Raw genomic sequence first — 17,224 nt, forward strand, 5'->3', positions numbered from 1 at the left:
ACCATGTGCAAGTGTGTTAGCTTTTCATAAATATTTCCCAAAGGGTTAGTCACTCAATTTACCACGTCACTCAATCTTAACACGTATGCAAAGTTAGATCGCTCAAGTAGCACTAGATGATCGATATGCAAATAAATTTGCCCCTCTTGATAGTATGGCCATCTATCCTAAACCCGATCATCAACTTCTCTACACACCTATGACTGGTGAAATGAAATACCCTAGGTTATACCTTTGCCTTGCGCATTCCATTACATCTTCTTCAATGTTGATGCAACACATGCACCAACCAATCACCAAATGATATGATCCACTTCATATCATCATGTGACCATATTGGTTCATCAATCTTGACTTCACTTGCTCTTCACCGTTGCCTCGGTCCATCGGCACCAAGTCATCACTCAACTTGCCCTTCACACTTGCAACCAGTCCATCGAGCCAAGTCTTGTCTTGATCTTCTCCACCTTGATCACATGACTCTATGTCATGTCTCATATGCAATAAGCTCCTTCATCACATGTGTGAGCTTTGCAACATCTCCAAGCCATTTCACCTCTATGGCATATGTTGCTCACACACATGTACCTATGGACTAATCACCTGTGTATCTCACATTAAACACAATTAGTCCACCTAAGTTGTCACTCAATTACCAAAACCAAACAAGGACCTTTCAACAGTGTTAATCGCGAGGGACAGTAAATACGAAGCCCATATTTCTAGGAGTGTCATACCTGAAAACTCTCCTCTCACGCTAGATAAAGGGAACGGAGGGAGTACTTCCTTACATTGAGCAAATTCAATTTTGTAACCCTAGTTAGCTCGTTTTTCTAATGGGCCTAAAAATTCGGTCCTCACTAGAGTTTCGCTACCATCCCTATGCAAAAGCCATGACCTTGTTATGTATCATTGACCATGACTTATTCTTCGTCACCATCGAGCTTGTTAGCACTGATCAGATCCCAAGAAGACATGACATGGCATAGAGGCATATACAATGAGTTTGCTACCAATGTCTTGTTTTGTAGCTCGAATAATTGTGATTGAGAATTCGAGAATAGCTTGTGTCGCCACCATTTCTTGGACAGGGTTGAGACAAAGCCTAGAAATTGTATATCTGTACTCCATCCATTCTAAATTATAAGACGTAGACTTTTCTATATATATATATATATATATATATATATATATATATATATATATATATATATATATAGCTTTTACTATACACATAAATATACATTATGTCTATATACATAGTAAAAATAACAGATTTAAAAAAACCAAAACGTCTTATAAAGAGGGAGTATTAGGCTACTAGCTGCTCCCACAGTTTACAAAGTCATTTTTTAAAGTTTAATTAGAGTTATAGAAATAAGCATTAACAATTATGATAAGTAGGAGTAAGTATCACTAGATTAATAATAAAATATATTTTCATATTAAACATATTTAGAGATACAAATATTGATAGTCTAGTCAAACTTTTTTTAAATATAGAATCTGTGTTTTTTTAACAGAATGAGTTACTAATCCTTTCTCTCCCTTGCAGCCTATTGTGCATGCATTGCACGCGGCCTCACCGGAGCAGAGTCAACTCACGGGAAAGAGGACTAGGAAAGGAAATGAGAGAATCATGACCAGTTGCCCACTCACCGTAGGCTACCGAGCAACAGTGGTTCGCAAAATTGGATGTTGTCCACGAGGTCCACGTCGTCCTCCTGTCGCATGTCGACATGATGGCACGCGCCAGCAGGAGTGCACTGCAGGAGGACCGAGCCCGGCGCCATCCCCTGCCGCCCGTCCGCGTCCCAGCCCAGAGATCGCCATCCCCTCACGGGACCAAGCGCCGCCGGCCGCCGGCCTCCCGTTCAGGACTCCAGGCAGTCGGATATCCACCGCACCGGCCCCCCACCCCGACGCCAACAACAACAAGACAGCGTCCGCACTGACGCATGGGCCCCGTCTGGATGTCGCTGTGGCGTCAAGATTCCCCAACCTGATCAACCAACCATCCCACTGCACCCGCAGCCAGCCAACAACCGCACACCAGTCTGGTGTGGTGTGGCCCTCCCGTCAGCGAGCACGCGCGGGATAGCCCCGGTCGTCCAGCGCCGCCCACCTACCTGCTGTGACTGTGACGGGGACGCCAGGACCAATTCCATTCGCTCTCGCTCCACCCCGCGACCGCGAGTCCCCTCCCTCTCCCTTCCCGCCGCCTCCGCGGAATCGTGAGGGGTTCCCTCCCAAATCGTCGGAGTTGATCCTGCCGTGCACGCGCGCGGTGGTTAGGGCTAGGCGGTCTCCGGAAATGGACGCCCCCGATTCCGGCGGCGGCGCGGCGGATGCCGGCGAGCCCATCTGGGACTGGGGCAATCTCCTCGACTTCGTCGTCCAGGATGACGACTCCCTGGTCCTCCCGTGGGATGACACCGCCGGTATAGCAGCAGCCGACCCCACCGAGGCTTTCACGGCACCGCTCCCCGCCTCGCCCCCGCTACCGCAGCCGGTGGAGCCGGAGCCGGAGACGGTGCCGGAACCGGGGCCAGTGCTTCCGCCGCCCCCTCTTCGGGTTCAGGGGATCGGGCGCCGCGTCAGGAAGCGGGACCCGCGGCTCGTGTGCCCGAACTACCTCGCGGGGAGGGTCCCGTGCGCGTGCCCCGAGGTGGACGAGATGGTCGCCGCTGCCGAGGTGGAGGACGTGGCCACGGAGTTCCTGGCTGGCGCGCGGAAGAAGACTAAGACTGCTGCTGCTCGCCGTGGCAAAGCGGGAGCTGCGGGTGCTGCCGCCGGAGCTGCAGGAGGAGGAACCGTCCGCGCGGCGGTGGCGGAGATGAAGTGCCAAGTGCCTGGATGTGAGGCGGACATACGGGAGCTGAAAGGATACCATCGCCGGCACCGTGTGTGTCTGCGCTGCGCGCACGCTGCTGCTGTCATGCTCGATGGCGTCCAGAAGCGCTACTGCCAGCAGTGCGGCAAGTAAGCCCTAGTTTCTCCACTCCTAGCTGTTTTTATTAATCGGCATGAAACAAATTCGTATCAGTAGGATACACAAGCATGCTTAGCACATTCGTATCAGTTTAAAGTTCGTTTGTGATTGTTTGATTGCCTTTCGTTTTTATCCAAAAGTGACCCAGAATTCATATGTGATGTTTGGATTTTAATCCAAAGATAAGTACAAACTTTGTGTTTTTTCAGAGGCTTTCTTTTTATTAGAATTTCATGGATTTTTAATGCTCCTGTTGATTAGATTGCATCAAGACATTATGGTACAATGTTAATTTTTTTTTTCCTTCTTAGTCTTTCCTTAGGGGCATACCCTATTGTGGTGTATTTTCAGAACTCATCTTTACTTAAGGTTAGTCTTAGTGTTAGCTTTTTCTTGACAATAGATCGTAGCAGAATATACATTTCTCAGCACCCATATAGTTCGCAAATCTACTAAATCCTGTTTCCAAGCAGAACGAATTAGTTACTGATACATGTCCACTTGGCTGATGAAGATGTAACCAAAATATTGTGCAGTATTCACTGATTAAACTCATCGTTCATTCTTGTTAATTTTGAAAAGCGATGGTGCACTTTGGTGCTTATTCTTTTGGTGTACGGTGTTGGCACAAGGATGTTGGCTCACTTAACGAACATATAGTAATGCAGAAATGCCATTGGTGTATGGTGTTGCAACAAGGATGTTGGGTCACTTAACGAACATAGTAATGCAGAAATGCCATTGGATTGACTACTTTGCAGTGTTATGTGTGTTTATCCTTATGCCGTGTGTTGGAATTAGAACACGATTGGGTACTAGTTAAGGAAGACGATACTAGATAGAGTGTGTGGTTACAGTAACAACAGGAAAGAGCACTAAAGAAGATTGGAGTTATTAGTTTATGACACACTCGTATTGACTGCAAGATTTGATTCTCTGTACACCCAGTTGCTCTTATACACTCCTGTTTGGCGGGGGTTAATGAACCCAAATTGAACAAAGAACAAAAGGAAATCAAGAGAGAAGGAGCATGGCTGACGAACTGTACATTAGTCATAATTATGGTTGGTGGCATGTATACTCCCTTAGGGTAAATTTTAATAGGGCCAAAACACAAAAGAGGCAAAAAGTTTCCTTGAAGTTGTTTATGAACTTTTATTGTACATGTGTGAGTAGGGCATTACCATATTGGGAACCATAATTAGTTAATTACTAGGTTTGCAGGCCCTGTACCTGATTCACGAACTAAATTGGTATACCTTCTTGATGGCCTTACTTTCATGATGTGGCATGCTCCAAACAGCAAATGAGGTAGCTCTTTGGTATGGGATGCAAAATAGGCGTACAGGGGGAGATGAAACCCAAAAGGCCATAACTAATTTACATACCTAAAAGGTACACCCCATGGGAACATCACTTCCATGAAATGACATGCTGCAAACCACAAATCAGGTAACTGTTTAGATAAGTGTATTCTGGGAAGGCGCAATAGACATGCTGGGGAGAGAGCAATCTATATACAGGTGCTGGTTTATTTCTCCCTGAGATTGGTACCCCTCTACTTTTAGAGAGGATCCCCTCAACATACTAACCGATTCTAACATATTGGATTCCAGACTCTAGAGTATAAACTATTGATATCCTAACTTTTCTGAAACAGACTAAACCATAATAGAAGGTCTCCTTAACTAAACTAATTCCTCCTGACAATGTTGCTTCTCTAGTGTATGGGTCACTGTGATGGCGTCCAGTGCCACAACTCCCAATGAATATCTGCAGGACTTGTTTTGAGCATTTGATGTTATTTGGATCAGTTTACATAGTGGTACTTTAACAGCAATTTGATAAATTTGTCATGGCTATAATTTGAATTATGGTGTGTTGTAATAATCTTGTGTCTTAGCTTCCTTTTGAAAATGTATTTTCATTTCAGGTTCCATGTATTACTAGATTTTGATGAAGATAAAAGAAGTTGTAGAAGAAAGTTGGAGCGTCACAACAAAAGAAGACGAAGAAAACCTGATTCCAAAGGAACATTAGATAAAGAAATAGATGAACAATTGGATCTGTTAGGAGATGTTAGTGGCGATGGTGAACTTAGAGAAGGTGATACCATTCAATTTCTTCAAATTTGCTAAGGAAAAAGAGTTATTTTTACCTATTTAGTGCTTAGCGTGACTTTTATCATTGGTTCAGCTATTCATGGTTTTTTAAGGTGTCACCTAGGCAGCAAGGTGCCACTGTCGCCTTACTGAAATCAGTGAGAGAGGGAAGTTGAAGAGAGTTTCACATACAAAGAGGTGCCGGAGGGAATGCCGGAGGGAATCAGCAGTGCCTGGTAGCAGAAGCCTCTAGCATCTCTGCTGGCTCTGGTGGCGATGGTTGGTGCAGCCCTCCAGTCAACTGCAGTGGCAATTGTTTCAGATAGAGTTGGCGGCGGCAGCCGATCTGGAGTAGCTGGCAGCAGTGGTGGCTTTGGTAGGGGATCATATGCAGAGATAGGCTTCCTTCAGTGGTGGTGGCAGCAAGGGGGATAGAGGAAGAAGTGCTCCTTGATGTGGTTGGGGAGATCTAAGTGGCACTGCTAGATGAGCCAGTGCGACTAGGGGTTGCCTTGGAGGAACATACATGTGTTGGCTCTTGGCTGTTGAGGGTTGTATTTGGGTCAGGCTTTTGCTGGGCTTCATTGGTCTAGCAAGGGTGATGAGCTGGATATTTTGGGATGGCCCAGTCTGTTTCCATTTTTTTAATCTTTTACTATACTATATAGGGTTCAAGAATATAGTTTACGGCATCGCCTGGCCCAACCTTACCACCTTACCTAAGTGCCTAGTCTCCACATCTCGACTTGCCGCCTTAGGAATATTGCAGCTATTAGGTTTTTCTTAAAAAAAAAAAACAGCAGGATAGCTGCCTATCATATTGTTTATCTGATTATACATGCACACTGAAAAAAGAACAATTCATGGCTGTTTACCTATCAATAGGTCACAAATATCACAAATACATTTCCCATTTCTAAGTATAGGTTAGCCACAAACCCACAACAGAATATTCTGTATTTAAGTATAACAGCAACATCTTACTATTCAAAATAAGTGGAGAAGCTTCAAAAAAAAGTGGAGAAAAGGAAAGTAATCTTTCGATGTTAATACCTTGCAAAGATATGGTTAGCGTATTTTACTTCCCGTGAAAATGGCTTCACTGTTTATATAATATTTTATTAGCTAGGGTATGAGTATTTGGTTAACATGGGTTTCCTTAGTCCAGTCCAACTCAATAGTCAATACTTATGATTTGGTTAGGATACTATACTGATAGTGTGGGTTCATCTATGGTCTTATCCGAGTAAACAGCCTATTATACTGTAGTTTAATCTGATCATTCTGCAGTTTGTGTTGTCCAGTGTACGATGTCTTTGTTGACTTATTAATTTTGTGCAGAGAACATGGAAGGCACAACCAGTGAGATGCTTGAGACTGTTCTTAGCAACAAGGTGTTGGACCGAGAAACACCTGTGGGATCAGAAGATGTGCTTAGTTCACCAACCTGTACACAACCTGGTTTGCAAAATGACCAAAGTAAAAGTTTGCAAAATGACCAAAGTAAAAGTGTAGTGACTTTTGCAGCTTCTGTTGAAGCCTGCATTGGTGCAAAGCAGGAAAGTGTAAAACTTGCCAATTCCCCAATGCATGACACCAAGAGTGCCTATTCATCCTCGGTAGGCCCTTTTCTTTGTTCTCATGAAGTTGTTTATTTATATTAATATTTATGATTCTGCAGTTGCAATCTGTTTAGTTTGATGGAGCTTTTCGTTCCTTCCACTCTAATGGTTGTAGTAATGTTATGCCATCCATTCTAGTGTCCAACAGGGCGCATTTCGTTCAAGTTGTATGACTGGAATCCTGCAGAATTTCCTCGACGCCTACGACACCAGGTATAGTCTTGCTATAAGTTCATTTAACATAGAACTATATTGTTTTGAAGGGATGCTATATGTGAATGTGTAGATCTTCGAGTGGTTGGCTAGCATGCCTGTTGAATTGGAGGGCTACATTCGTCCGGGTTGTACTATTTTAACTGTATTTATTGCAATGCCGCAGCATATGTGGAACAAGGTATGCCATATTTTTTTTATTACACAACACAGTTATCTTTTCAAGTCAAATGAACAGATGCTGAATAGTTTTGTATTATTTTCTTTTACCATGTACTCCCTCTGTTCCAAACTATAAGTCGTTTTGGCTTTTCTAGATACATAGTTTTTGTTATGCACCTAGATACTACACTATGTCTAGATACATAGCAAAAGCTATGTACCGAGAAAAGCCAAAACAACTTATAATTTGGAACAGAGGGAGTATCAGTTATGAATGGCTTGCTATAAATCTGTCATAGTGGCCCCATTCCAGATAGATTACAGATGTTCCTACTACATGCGTACTATCATCACCTGCCACTTCTGACTAGTAACATGTTTTAATTAACAACTTGAAAAGTGAAGTACTACCTCTGATCACAAAAGGATGTAATTCTCATTTTTTGAGGAATCAAACGATTTGAAGTTTGACTATAGTTATATAAAAAAAGTACTAACATTTGTAATACAAAATAAGTATCATCAAATTAATTATGAAATCTATTCTCATAGTAAACCTAGTTGGAGACATAAGTTTTAATACTATTTACTATAAACTTGGTCAAAGTTAAGCTAATTTGATTGGGACAAATCCCATAGTTGCATCCTTTTGTGAGCGGAGGGAGTATATATTTGGTGCAAAAAATTCCAGCGTACTATTTACTTTTGTGATTTTACCAGCATACCATGCAGAAATCAGAATGAAAGTATTCTAATTTTATTACTTTGCCTGCATATGGATATATATTATTATTCTCACTGAAGTTCGCCAGTCATCATTTATCAGTTGTCATATGTTCACTGTTGATTGGTTTGTTTGAAGTATATGTTCCTGGGATCTATCGTTCGTCCATTGTTAATGTTTATCTGGAACCTGTAGGTTGGAGTCTTTTCAAAAAGCATTTCTTGGTATTTGTAACAGCAACAACTTTCACTGGTAGTGCTAGGCATCTCTTGCTTAAACAAAGAAAACCTTTGCAAGCTCCAGAGAGCTGAATAAGTTGTTCTGCATTGATAAAGTTTGCTGCCAGACCCTCGAGCTTACTTTCCTTGCTTTCCAGAGATAGGCTAGCTTCTCCTTGCTTTGCTAGGCAAGCTCAAGGAGGAATCTAAACACCCCTGTAGCTTAAGCCAATCATGCTGTGCTATGGTAGAGGTAACAGTGAGTATCAAACTATTAAAAAAATCCAAAAGTAAACTTGTATTGTTTTTGTCACAAGATATTGATGATCCTAAGCGTCACAAGATATTGATGATCCCAAGCTCGTGAGAAGTAATACACCAAAAACTTTAACCTACAGCACGTTGGTTAAAATTCAAACTTGGCAATTCCAAAATCCTGGTACACATTCTATTGCTTATTTATTTGGAGGTTGAAGCAATAGATAGAGAACTGTGTAAACGGAAGTGACTTTAATAGGTAGTTAATTGTACAACAAAGAACTCAGTCAGTTGTACTAATGAAAAATTACTTCAAGCTCTATTCACTTTTAGCTTTATATCCAAACCATTTATTGAAAAATCCTGGTATGTTTTCCCATCTGTTTTAATTTTCTTAAACTAACAGCATTTGACAGTAGGGGAAGACAGTGGCTTCAATTGCTCAACCAAAATAGCGGCCACCATGCAAAGTGGAAAAATACATGGGCAAATCGCTAGTTAGGTTTCTCAATGGGTGCATTGGAGTTGTTGGTGTCCCGAAAAAGGGCAGGGTTTAATGAAGAAACTATTGTTGAAGTAGCGGGGGAGGCACCAAGCTGAAGTTCTAAACAGAAATTTGTTTTCTTTGTGTCCCTTTTTTTCCCTTTAAAAACGAAACACCTATCATAGTCTTCAAACCACGCACAAGGATTTCCCAGACTTTCCCATTGATGTGCTAATTGTGTAGATGAACTCTCACTTGCAGTTTTTCTTTTCTTCTTATTTTTTTGCACTTGTATTGTTAACAATTTATGATTGCATCGTAACAAAAACCATGTGTTGCTAATAAATTGCATAATTTTTTACAGTTATCAGATGATGCAGCAGATCTTCTTAGAAACTTGGTAAATTCCCCAAACAGTCTTCTGTTGGGTAAAGGGGCCTTCTTCATTCATGTCAATAACATGTTATTTCAAGTACTAAAAGGTGTGTATGCAGCAACTTGTTACTATGGTATGACATAATAATTTGTGCTTGTAACTATATCGATTCTACATGGTACCTGAATTACCGTGAATATTCATTGCCTTGGATCAATCACAGGCTCAGGGCTATTAGAAGAAGTTCGGATTTCAGTTATACCAATGAAAATTAATGTTCTTTGCTATTATGTGCAAACACCTTGCCGAAAAACCTTTCCTCAGCACATAAGAATGGTCATTTATTTCACATTACTAGATAGCCGATTTACTTTCCTATATTTGGATGCAAAGCTCCATGCGTCCTGTAGTGACATGCATAGTATATTATTGTAAATATATGCTATCTTAGAAGTTTTTAATTGTGCTTTGTGCATATGGAAAAACATTTTTTTGCATCTTATCTCTGCTATTACGGTAGTACCTGCTCAGAGACCTTTGCCCTCCAACACAAATTATTATTTATCTCATGACTACAATCTATTTTTTCTTCAACTGTTGGATGCAAGACTCCTTGCGACCTATACTTACAGGCACATTATTGTTCTCATAAGACTAATCATTATTCATAATAACTCGATTCCAAATAGATCTGGTGCTCATAACAGATTAGAGAATTGCATAGCAAATAAATTGCAGTAATATCTCAACATAAACGCTTTGGTAAGAGAAGAAACACCTGACATCCAAAGCGTTGAAAGGCTTGAAGAGCTAATATGATAAAACCAAAGCCTACTGCAGCCATCTAATTTAAGAACTGACAGAGGTTGCTAGCTCATCCCTACATAGAACAGCAAGCATCAGTTAGATACACCGAATTAAGTGTCTTCTTTTTGCATTTTTGGCATAGTGAATATCATACTATGTTCATATTCATAAGGTTGTCATAATATCAATTCATCTCATGTTTAACTGGAATTGATGAGGGAACTTGTATAGTTAAATTCAGTAGCTTATTGCACTTCCATTATTACCATGAAATAAATACCTGACTAATAATCTGTTTTTTTTATCGGTTGCACATAAGATGGAGCAACATTGATGAGTACCAGATTAGATGTACAAGCCCCAAGGATTGATTATGTTCATCCAACATGGTTTGAAGCAGGGAAACCTGTCGATCTTATCCTTTATGGAAGTTCTCTTGACCAACCGAACTTCAGGTACAAGCTCTGTTGTAATCCTTTTGAAACAGTAAGCCATTGTATCTGTTGAACACTTGAACCCCTACAAAATAGCTTGGGTGTTGGACAACCTTGTTTTATGCTGAACTTTACTAGCATATCTGACAATATCTGTTGTGACATATCTTGGTGTTGACTTATGTGTTTTTATTTTATTGCTATTTTTTATTGGAATAAATTTACTTGTATTAATTTCATTTCCCAACCGAAATACCTATGAATGCGCCAAAGGCAAACTTGTGCTGTTTAGTGTGTTGGAAAAACAAAAATATTGTTTCAATAACCATGTGTAGTTGATCAAATTTTACAATAACGCTCTCGGATTCCAGTCTATTCTGATCAATCTGAAGAAACACTGAAATGAATTTGAGTGCTAAATAACAGCAATGCTCAATTTATTTTATCTGGTCATATTTCATGCACAAAATGTCTAGAAATTGGTGCTTTCTGCATGGAATAGAACAAGTAATTACCAAAAGTTTAATGTTTGTTCTTTTCATGATTTTCATTCCAAATTTTGTAGCAAATGAATGTTCGAGATTTAGCACAGCATTTATTCCTGTGAGATGTAAGAAGCATAATGCCACCCTTTTGAATCCAAAATCACCAGCAGTAGCCAGTCTTCTCCTTGTCCGAATCATATGGATAATCCATGAAGTTGAAACGATGCTTATATTTGGCTTCTACGCAACAAAGGCACTCTTTATGTTATAGTCTGGTTTTACATATACATAATACCTATGTATAATGTGTTATATTGGATGTGGTTATGCTCAATCTGCATGTAGCAAAAAGGATTTGATTTCTTTTAATAAAACAAGTGTAGCTATACTTTATTCACCATACATCCTTATTGTTGAATTTGTTTTTATAACCAACTATGAAACTTGTGCAAAATTGATACACATGGATATGTTTGCTAGTCTGTATAAAGTGAATCAATCTGTGATATTTTTTTTCCTGTATAGAATCTATTTCTTAGCTGGCAGCTGTCTGCTTGAATTGTGGCTATGAAGAATGTAGAATTTATTGAATTTTGTTCTTATGGTAGGTCACTTCTGTCTTTTGATGGGGACTATTTGAAGCATGATTGCTACCGTTTAACATCTCATGATACCTTTGACCAGTGTCGAGAATGGTGATCTTATTCCTGATTCTGAACATGAAATTTTCCGAATTAAGATCACTCAATCAAGACCAGATATTCATGGACCCGCATTTGTGGAAGTAAGTATTGTTTTCATTGGCAGTTTTGACCAATTTCATCATTTAACTATAGTCTGGAGCATCCTATTTTATTAAATGTTTTTCTCCATCCGATGCTTTTAAGTTTTAATCTAGTTTTATTAACTTGTATAGAATCTAGTTTCAATCTGTGATCCAAGTTAAAGATAAAATACAAAGTGTGCACTGAAACATGACAATGAGTTCAAGATTTTTCTTTGCCAATTTTCTATACAATACTAACATGTGGCAGGTAGATTTATCTTTTACAATAGAAGCGTTCTGGTTAACCTGATTAATCTTAAAATTAAGCTATTCACAAAGAAAAAGCCTTAAATTAAGCTTACACAACTTCATAGTAGAGCTGCTAACAGGGCGGATCAAAGTGGGTTTTATGGATTGGGTTCGAATATGGGGTTAGTTTGGATCGGTGGAAACGTGTTTTATGAACTTGTGGGTTGGGGCGGGTTAGGTCTACTGCATATGCTGGTTGGAATGGGTGTAGACGTGCATCGCTGCACACGCGGGTCGTTGTTAGCTCCCAACCCTAGCAGGTCGTGGATGCACTGCCGGGTTGAGGCGCTGACCCAGCTGAAGCGCTTCTCGGGTGGGAAAGTAGATGAGTGATTCATCAACACACCAGTGGTTGTGGAACACATCGGCGAGCTCACACAACGGCAGGGGTGGCGGCAGCGCACAGAATGAGAAAAACAGAGGTGTCAGGTATAGGGAGGGCATCTCCATCTATACTCATAACAAAATCTGCTATTAATTTCATCTCCAAAATTTTGCCAACAAGATTTTTGTCATACCAAAAAACAGAGAAAGAGGTGAGATTGATATGTTAAGTGGCTTGTTGGTGGACTCCGAGGCTGCAGTCTCTCCATTCTCTCCACCAGATGTACCCAAAAAATAGAGAGGGATCGATGGGATCCACCTCGTCATCGCCGCTGCCTAGCGCTTCTTGTGGTGGGATGGTATGTGTCTTGGCATGGACGGCTTGGACGATCACGGTGGTGGCAGCGAGTTCTGCATCATCGCAGATGTGTTGGCCGTATGGGTGAGAAGAAGGAACCGAACAACAGCTCTGATAAGATTCGTGAGGAGATGAAGCGTGGAGCGGGCTGACAGAAGGCAAAGGGTGGGGTGGGTTCACTAATTAGAATTTTGGGTGGGGATGGGTTTGCAGCAGATGTTAGAACAATGGGTTGGAGCGGGTTTAACCCCATCAGCAGGCCTACTTCATAGCATGAGCAGAATGCATTTTGAATATGCTTTAAAAGGACTTCTTAGCTTTTACAGTGTTCTATATATGTCTGCATATAACTTTAACTTTAATTGGTTTTAATGTAGCCAAGAGCCTTGTGATGGAAGGAGGAATACGAGATGATAAAACAATAAGAAGTATAACTGAACACCTTTTAATACTTAATATAACCCCCCCCCCCCCCCCCCCCCCCCCCCCCCCCCCCACCACCACCACCACAACCCCCAACCCTTGAATGTTGTTTAATGTATCCATATCAGATTAGCTGTCAGTGATGTGTAGTTTGGATTTTCTGAAAGAATTTCAGTAAAGATGATGGATTCTCTTTATAATCTAATATAATGGGGTGATTACTTCAGCTTATCCAGTAGGTTCATAGGTACTCTAGTGGAGGTCTGTGTAACTAAAATTTCATAGTAGAACAACACTTCCGAATACATAATTCAAAGAGGACCTCACATCAAAGTTTACTTGTTAGGTTATTTTACTGGGAAATTTGTTTGTGTCTTGCATCATCCTTATCCAAACATTTGAACATCAGGATAGGGATACAAGACTGATTCATTCTGTCGCTAACTGTCTAGTGCCAGAAGCAACAAGCTAATACTTTGTTGTTGTTCCATAGTTTCAACTAACAATGTTTCAGCAATTATTTATCTGGTTACATGACAATGGTCCACTGTCAATTTAACAAATTATGTTTGCTGTATATGGTTACTGAACTTTTAATGTTTAGACTATATGGATTCTCTTTTGCAGGTCGAAAACATATTTGGGTTATCAAATTTTGTTCCTATCCTTTTTGGTAGCAAACAGTTGTGTTCTGAACTAGAGAGGATACAGGATGCTCTTTGTGGTTCTTACAGTAAAAATAATGTACTTGGTGAGTTACTTGGTGCTTCTTCTGATCCTCATGAGCGTCGGAAACTTCATAGTTCTGTGATGTCTGGATTCCTGATAGACATTGGATGGCTTATCAGGAAGCCTACTCCTGACGAATTTAAAAATGTGCTGAGTTCAACAAATATCCAGAGATGGATATGCATCTTGAAGTTCTTGATACAAAATGATTTTATCAATGTTCTGGAAATAATTGTGAAGTCAATGGACAGCATCATGGGTTCAGAGGTTCTTTCAAACTTGGAAAGCGGGAGATTGGAAGATCATGTAACAGCATTTCTTGGATATGTAAGCCATGCTCGGAACATTGTTGATCGTAGAGCTAACCATGATGAGAAAACACAGATTGAAACAGGAGGCATTAGTGTTAATTCTCCAAATCAGCCAAGCTTAGGCGCTTCGTTGCCACTTGCTAGTGAAGTAAGTGCTACTATGTTGCAAAGATTTTTTTTGTGATAATTAAAAATGTAAAATAGGCTGATGCTTCACCTTTGGTGCATCGTTCTTTTGACTTTTATGAATGAATAAGTAACTAGAAACTTTCAATGAAACATTTCCGTATGCCAACCTACTGTCATAACTCAAGGTTCGTTCCCAGTTTTTTGGCCTAAGATTTTACCAGCTGCCCCCCAGCTCGGTATTGACATTCCAAGTCAGCCAAAGCATCTATCAAACAGCTATTAATTAATTTATTCATGCTATTAAGAGAAATTGGAGTGACGAACTGGGAAATGGTGACTGCCCGTGAGAAATATAATCATGTCATATTTCCTGCTCATGATATGAAGCTACCTCTGTGCCCTTTCGCCATCTGTCACCATATGAAAATACATCAAAGGCGCAGCTTGAGAAAAAGAAAAATGTATCGAGTTTTATCTTTTATTCAAAAGCTTTAGTTGTTTATGCTCGAAATACACTCTACCATGAACAAAATTAATGCGGTAGGGTATGCAGATGCATTTGTTTGTTGGGTATGTAACCTCGATCAGTGGTGGAGCCATATAAGTTGTACAGGGGGTGGACTAGACAAGGGGTGCTGGATTGATTGAAAATAGATTGAATTTTGATTTTTAGTCTTATTTTCTCCTAGGGATGATTTTATAGGCTTATATTTCTCTTAAGGGTTCTACCGGCAAGCCTGGTGCTGCAGCCTTCGCAGCACTGCCCCTGGGCTCAATATCTGTTTTATCACCTGAGTTCAATTAATCGGACAATTTATGATCCATAGCTAGGCGCCCAAGTGCTAGAACCACTGCAGTTGGATTCTGTTGGGAAGAAGATAGAGTTGGGAACCAAAAAGCACCACCTTTCCTTGCCCCCACCCAAAGGAACCAAACAGCCCCCAGATTCTGATGGCAGAGACTACTTTCCTTTCATGGAAGTATTGATTTCATGCTATATTATCCCAGTATTGTTTTGAGCTTCTTCATTTTTGTGGTATCCATGTTAACTAATTTATGTTTGGAACTCTTTGTAGAACACTGATATTGGTGCTGATAACAAGTTGAACTCAGCTGATGAGGAAGAAACTATGCCACTTGTGACTAGAGATGTCTCACACCGGCAATGCTGCCAGCCTGATATGACTGCTAGGTGGCTTAAGCCCTCACTTATTGTTACTTATCCTGGTGGTGCCACGAGAATGCGACTTGTCATGACTGTGGTAGTTGCGGCTGTTTTGTGTTTCACAGCTTGCCTTGTTCTTTTCCATCCGCATGGGGTAGGGGTGCTTGCAGCTCCAGTGAAGAGGTACTTGTCGAGTGACTCCGCATCGTAGTTGATGTTAGATCAGATACTTTTCAGCTTGTCTTTTCAGCTGGAATAGTATTTTTCTCTCACGACAAATCAGTCGGAACAGTATTTTTCTCGCACGACAAATCAGCCGGAACAGTGTCTCGGCTTGTTTTTCAGTGAAGCGAACGGGGCCCATATTCGAATTTCCCGTGCCGCTCTCCTCTGTATCATATGCGCGTTGTTAAGTTGAGGCATAGCTTGTGCATCTGATTCTTTTGGAAGGGAACCAACACACAGGTGCTTTTCCACCTGTGCATAACTGGCATCGTTTGTTTTTCAGACTGTAAGTACAGGCGCCGGAAGTTCTGACCTGCTAATGTTTGGGTGTGTAAACTGCTAAAATAGTGCATCAGTTAATGGAACATAGCTGCATTGCTGCAAAGAGTGGGTCCGAACTATTGGCATACAATTGTGCTATTCTCATTTCTCACTGCAGTTGGTTTTATTGGCATACGCCTCGGAGAATGTTATGTATCTCGTTTGAAACGTATATCCAAAGATTTGGTCTCAAAGAACAGGGATGCGTATCGACTGCTCTCACTAGATGCAAATCCTGGCAACCCAAAGCCCGCTTGCATCCCTAGCTCTCACCAGCTGGATCTATCTCAGCTCTTTTCTTCTGACGAGCCACCTCTCGATTTTGTAACCGACACATGAGCCTGGAAAATGAAAATCGGTTCTTCGTGAAATGCCTCAAGTACTGCCAGATTACGTGCTTCCCCTTTCTCCTTGTCGCACGGGCAATAAAATTATAGCATGTCATTCCTGTTGTCTAGGTTTCCAGCATTAAGTTGCGATCGTGATAGACACAGGTGCAAGGGCAATACTGTGGAACCGTGATTCCAACAATGTACAATGGCCCCATGCCCCCATGGGTCCTCATTCCTCAACATACTGAAAATCCATGGACGACTGTTATTCGCCACACAAACCCTTTCTTCAAAGAAATCTACCATAGTAGTCTTTGTTTTTTTTATACCAGATTCGGCACATAGTCTCGCACGGCCACATCATCGTCTGCCTACTGCCGTCCGATCTGCAGCGTGGACGGCATCCAGTGTTCTGTCCGTGGCCTCAGCTAGCATCTTGAAGCCTGTCTCTCTACAAGTCTCGGTTGGCCTTAAGTGCTTCTTGCCTTCTTCCCACGTTCCGTTGGCCAAAGCACGGATACAGGACCGACTGACCGAGGCCTCGACATCTCTCTCTCCAGGCGCTCCACCCTCTATTGCCACACGTTAACCAGGCTTCTCACTCTCCAAATGCCGCGACCTCCCTGCAAAGCCCCGTTCACCTCCCACTTCTAGTGATTTAGCCCACAACTAAGTACTAGTACTCCATCCGTTCCACTTTGATTTTCTCCCAAGTCAAATTTATTTCAACATCAAATTAGTTTCTTTTCAATGTTAATAACATTTTTTTTTCTAAAACCTTGATAAAAGTTAAAGACAAAGTGAACAATAATTTAGAATGGTTGGAGTAATTGAAAATCCAAGGACAGGGAGCGATCGAGCGACATCAAGTAGTCAGTGTTCATGCGGTCACGACAGACAACACAGCAACTGTAAGCATCCAGTTGCCTAACATGATTGAGAGCTGACGAGACAT

At 41.2% G+C, this 17,224-nt stretch overlaps 1 protein-coding gene across 1 annotated transcript; it reads left to right on the top strand.

Moving 5' to 3' along the window:
- Window positions 1-1,907: 1,907 nt before the first annotated feature.
- LOC136512979 (squamosa promoter-binding-like protein 9) lies at window positions 1,908-15,993 on the top strand. Its single transcript, XM_066506975.1, is given in 11 exon segments — window positions 1,908-2,982; window positions 4,926-5,098; window positions 6,436-6,713; window positions 6,855-6,929; window positions 7,003-7,110; window positions 9,140-9,257; window positions 10,278-10,413; window positions 11,486-11,561; window positions 11,563-11,661; window positions 13,685-14,245; window positions 15,303-15,993. Coding segments are annotated over 11 exon segments (2,592 nt in total). The 5' UTR covers window positions 1,908-2,314; the 3' UTR covers window positions 15,603-15,993.
- Window positions 15,994-17,224: the final 1,231 nt, after the last annotated feature.

The sequence above is a fragment of the Miscanthus floridulus genome, chromosome 16 (genome assembly GCF_019320115.1).
Source record: "Miscanthus floridulus cultivar M001 chromosome 16, ASM1932011v1, whole genome shotgun sequence".
NCBI lineage: Eukaryota > Viridiplantae > Streptophyta > Magnoliopsida > Poales > Poaceae > Miscanthus > Miscanthus floridulus.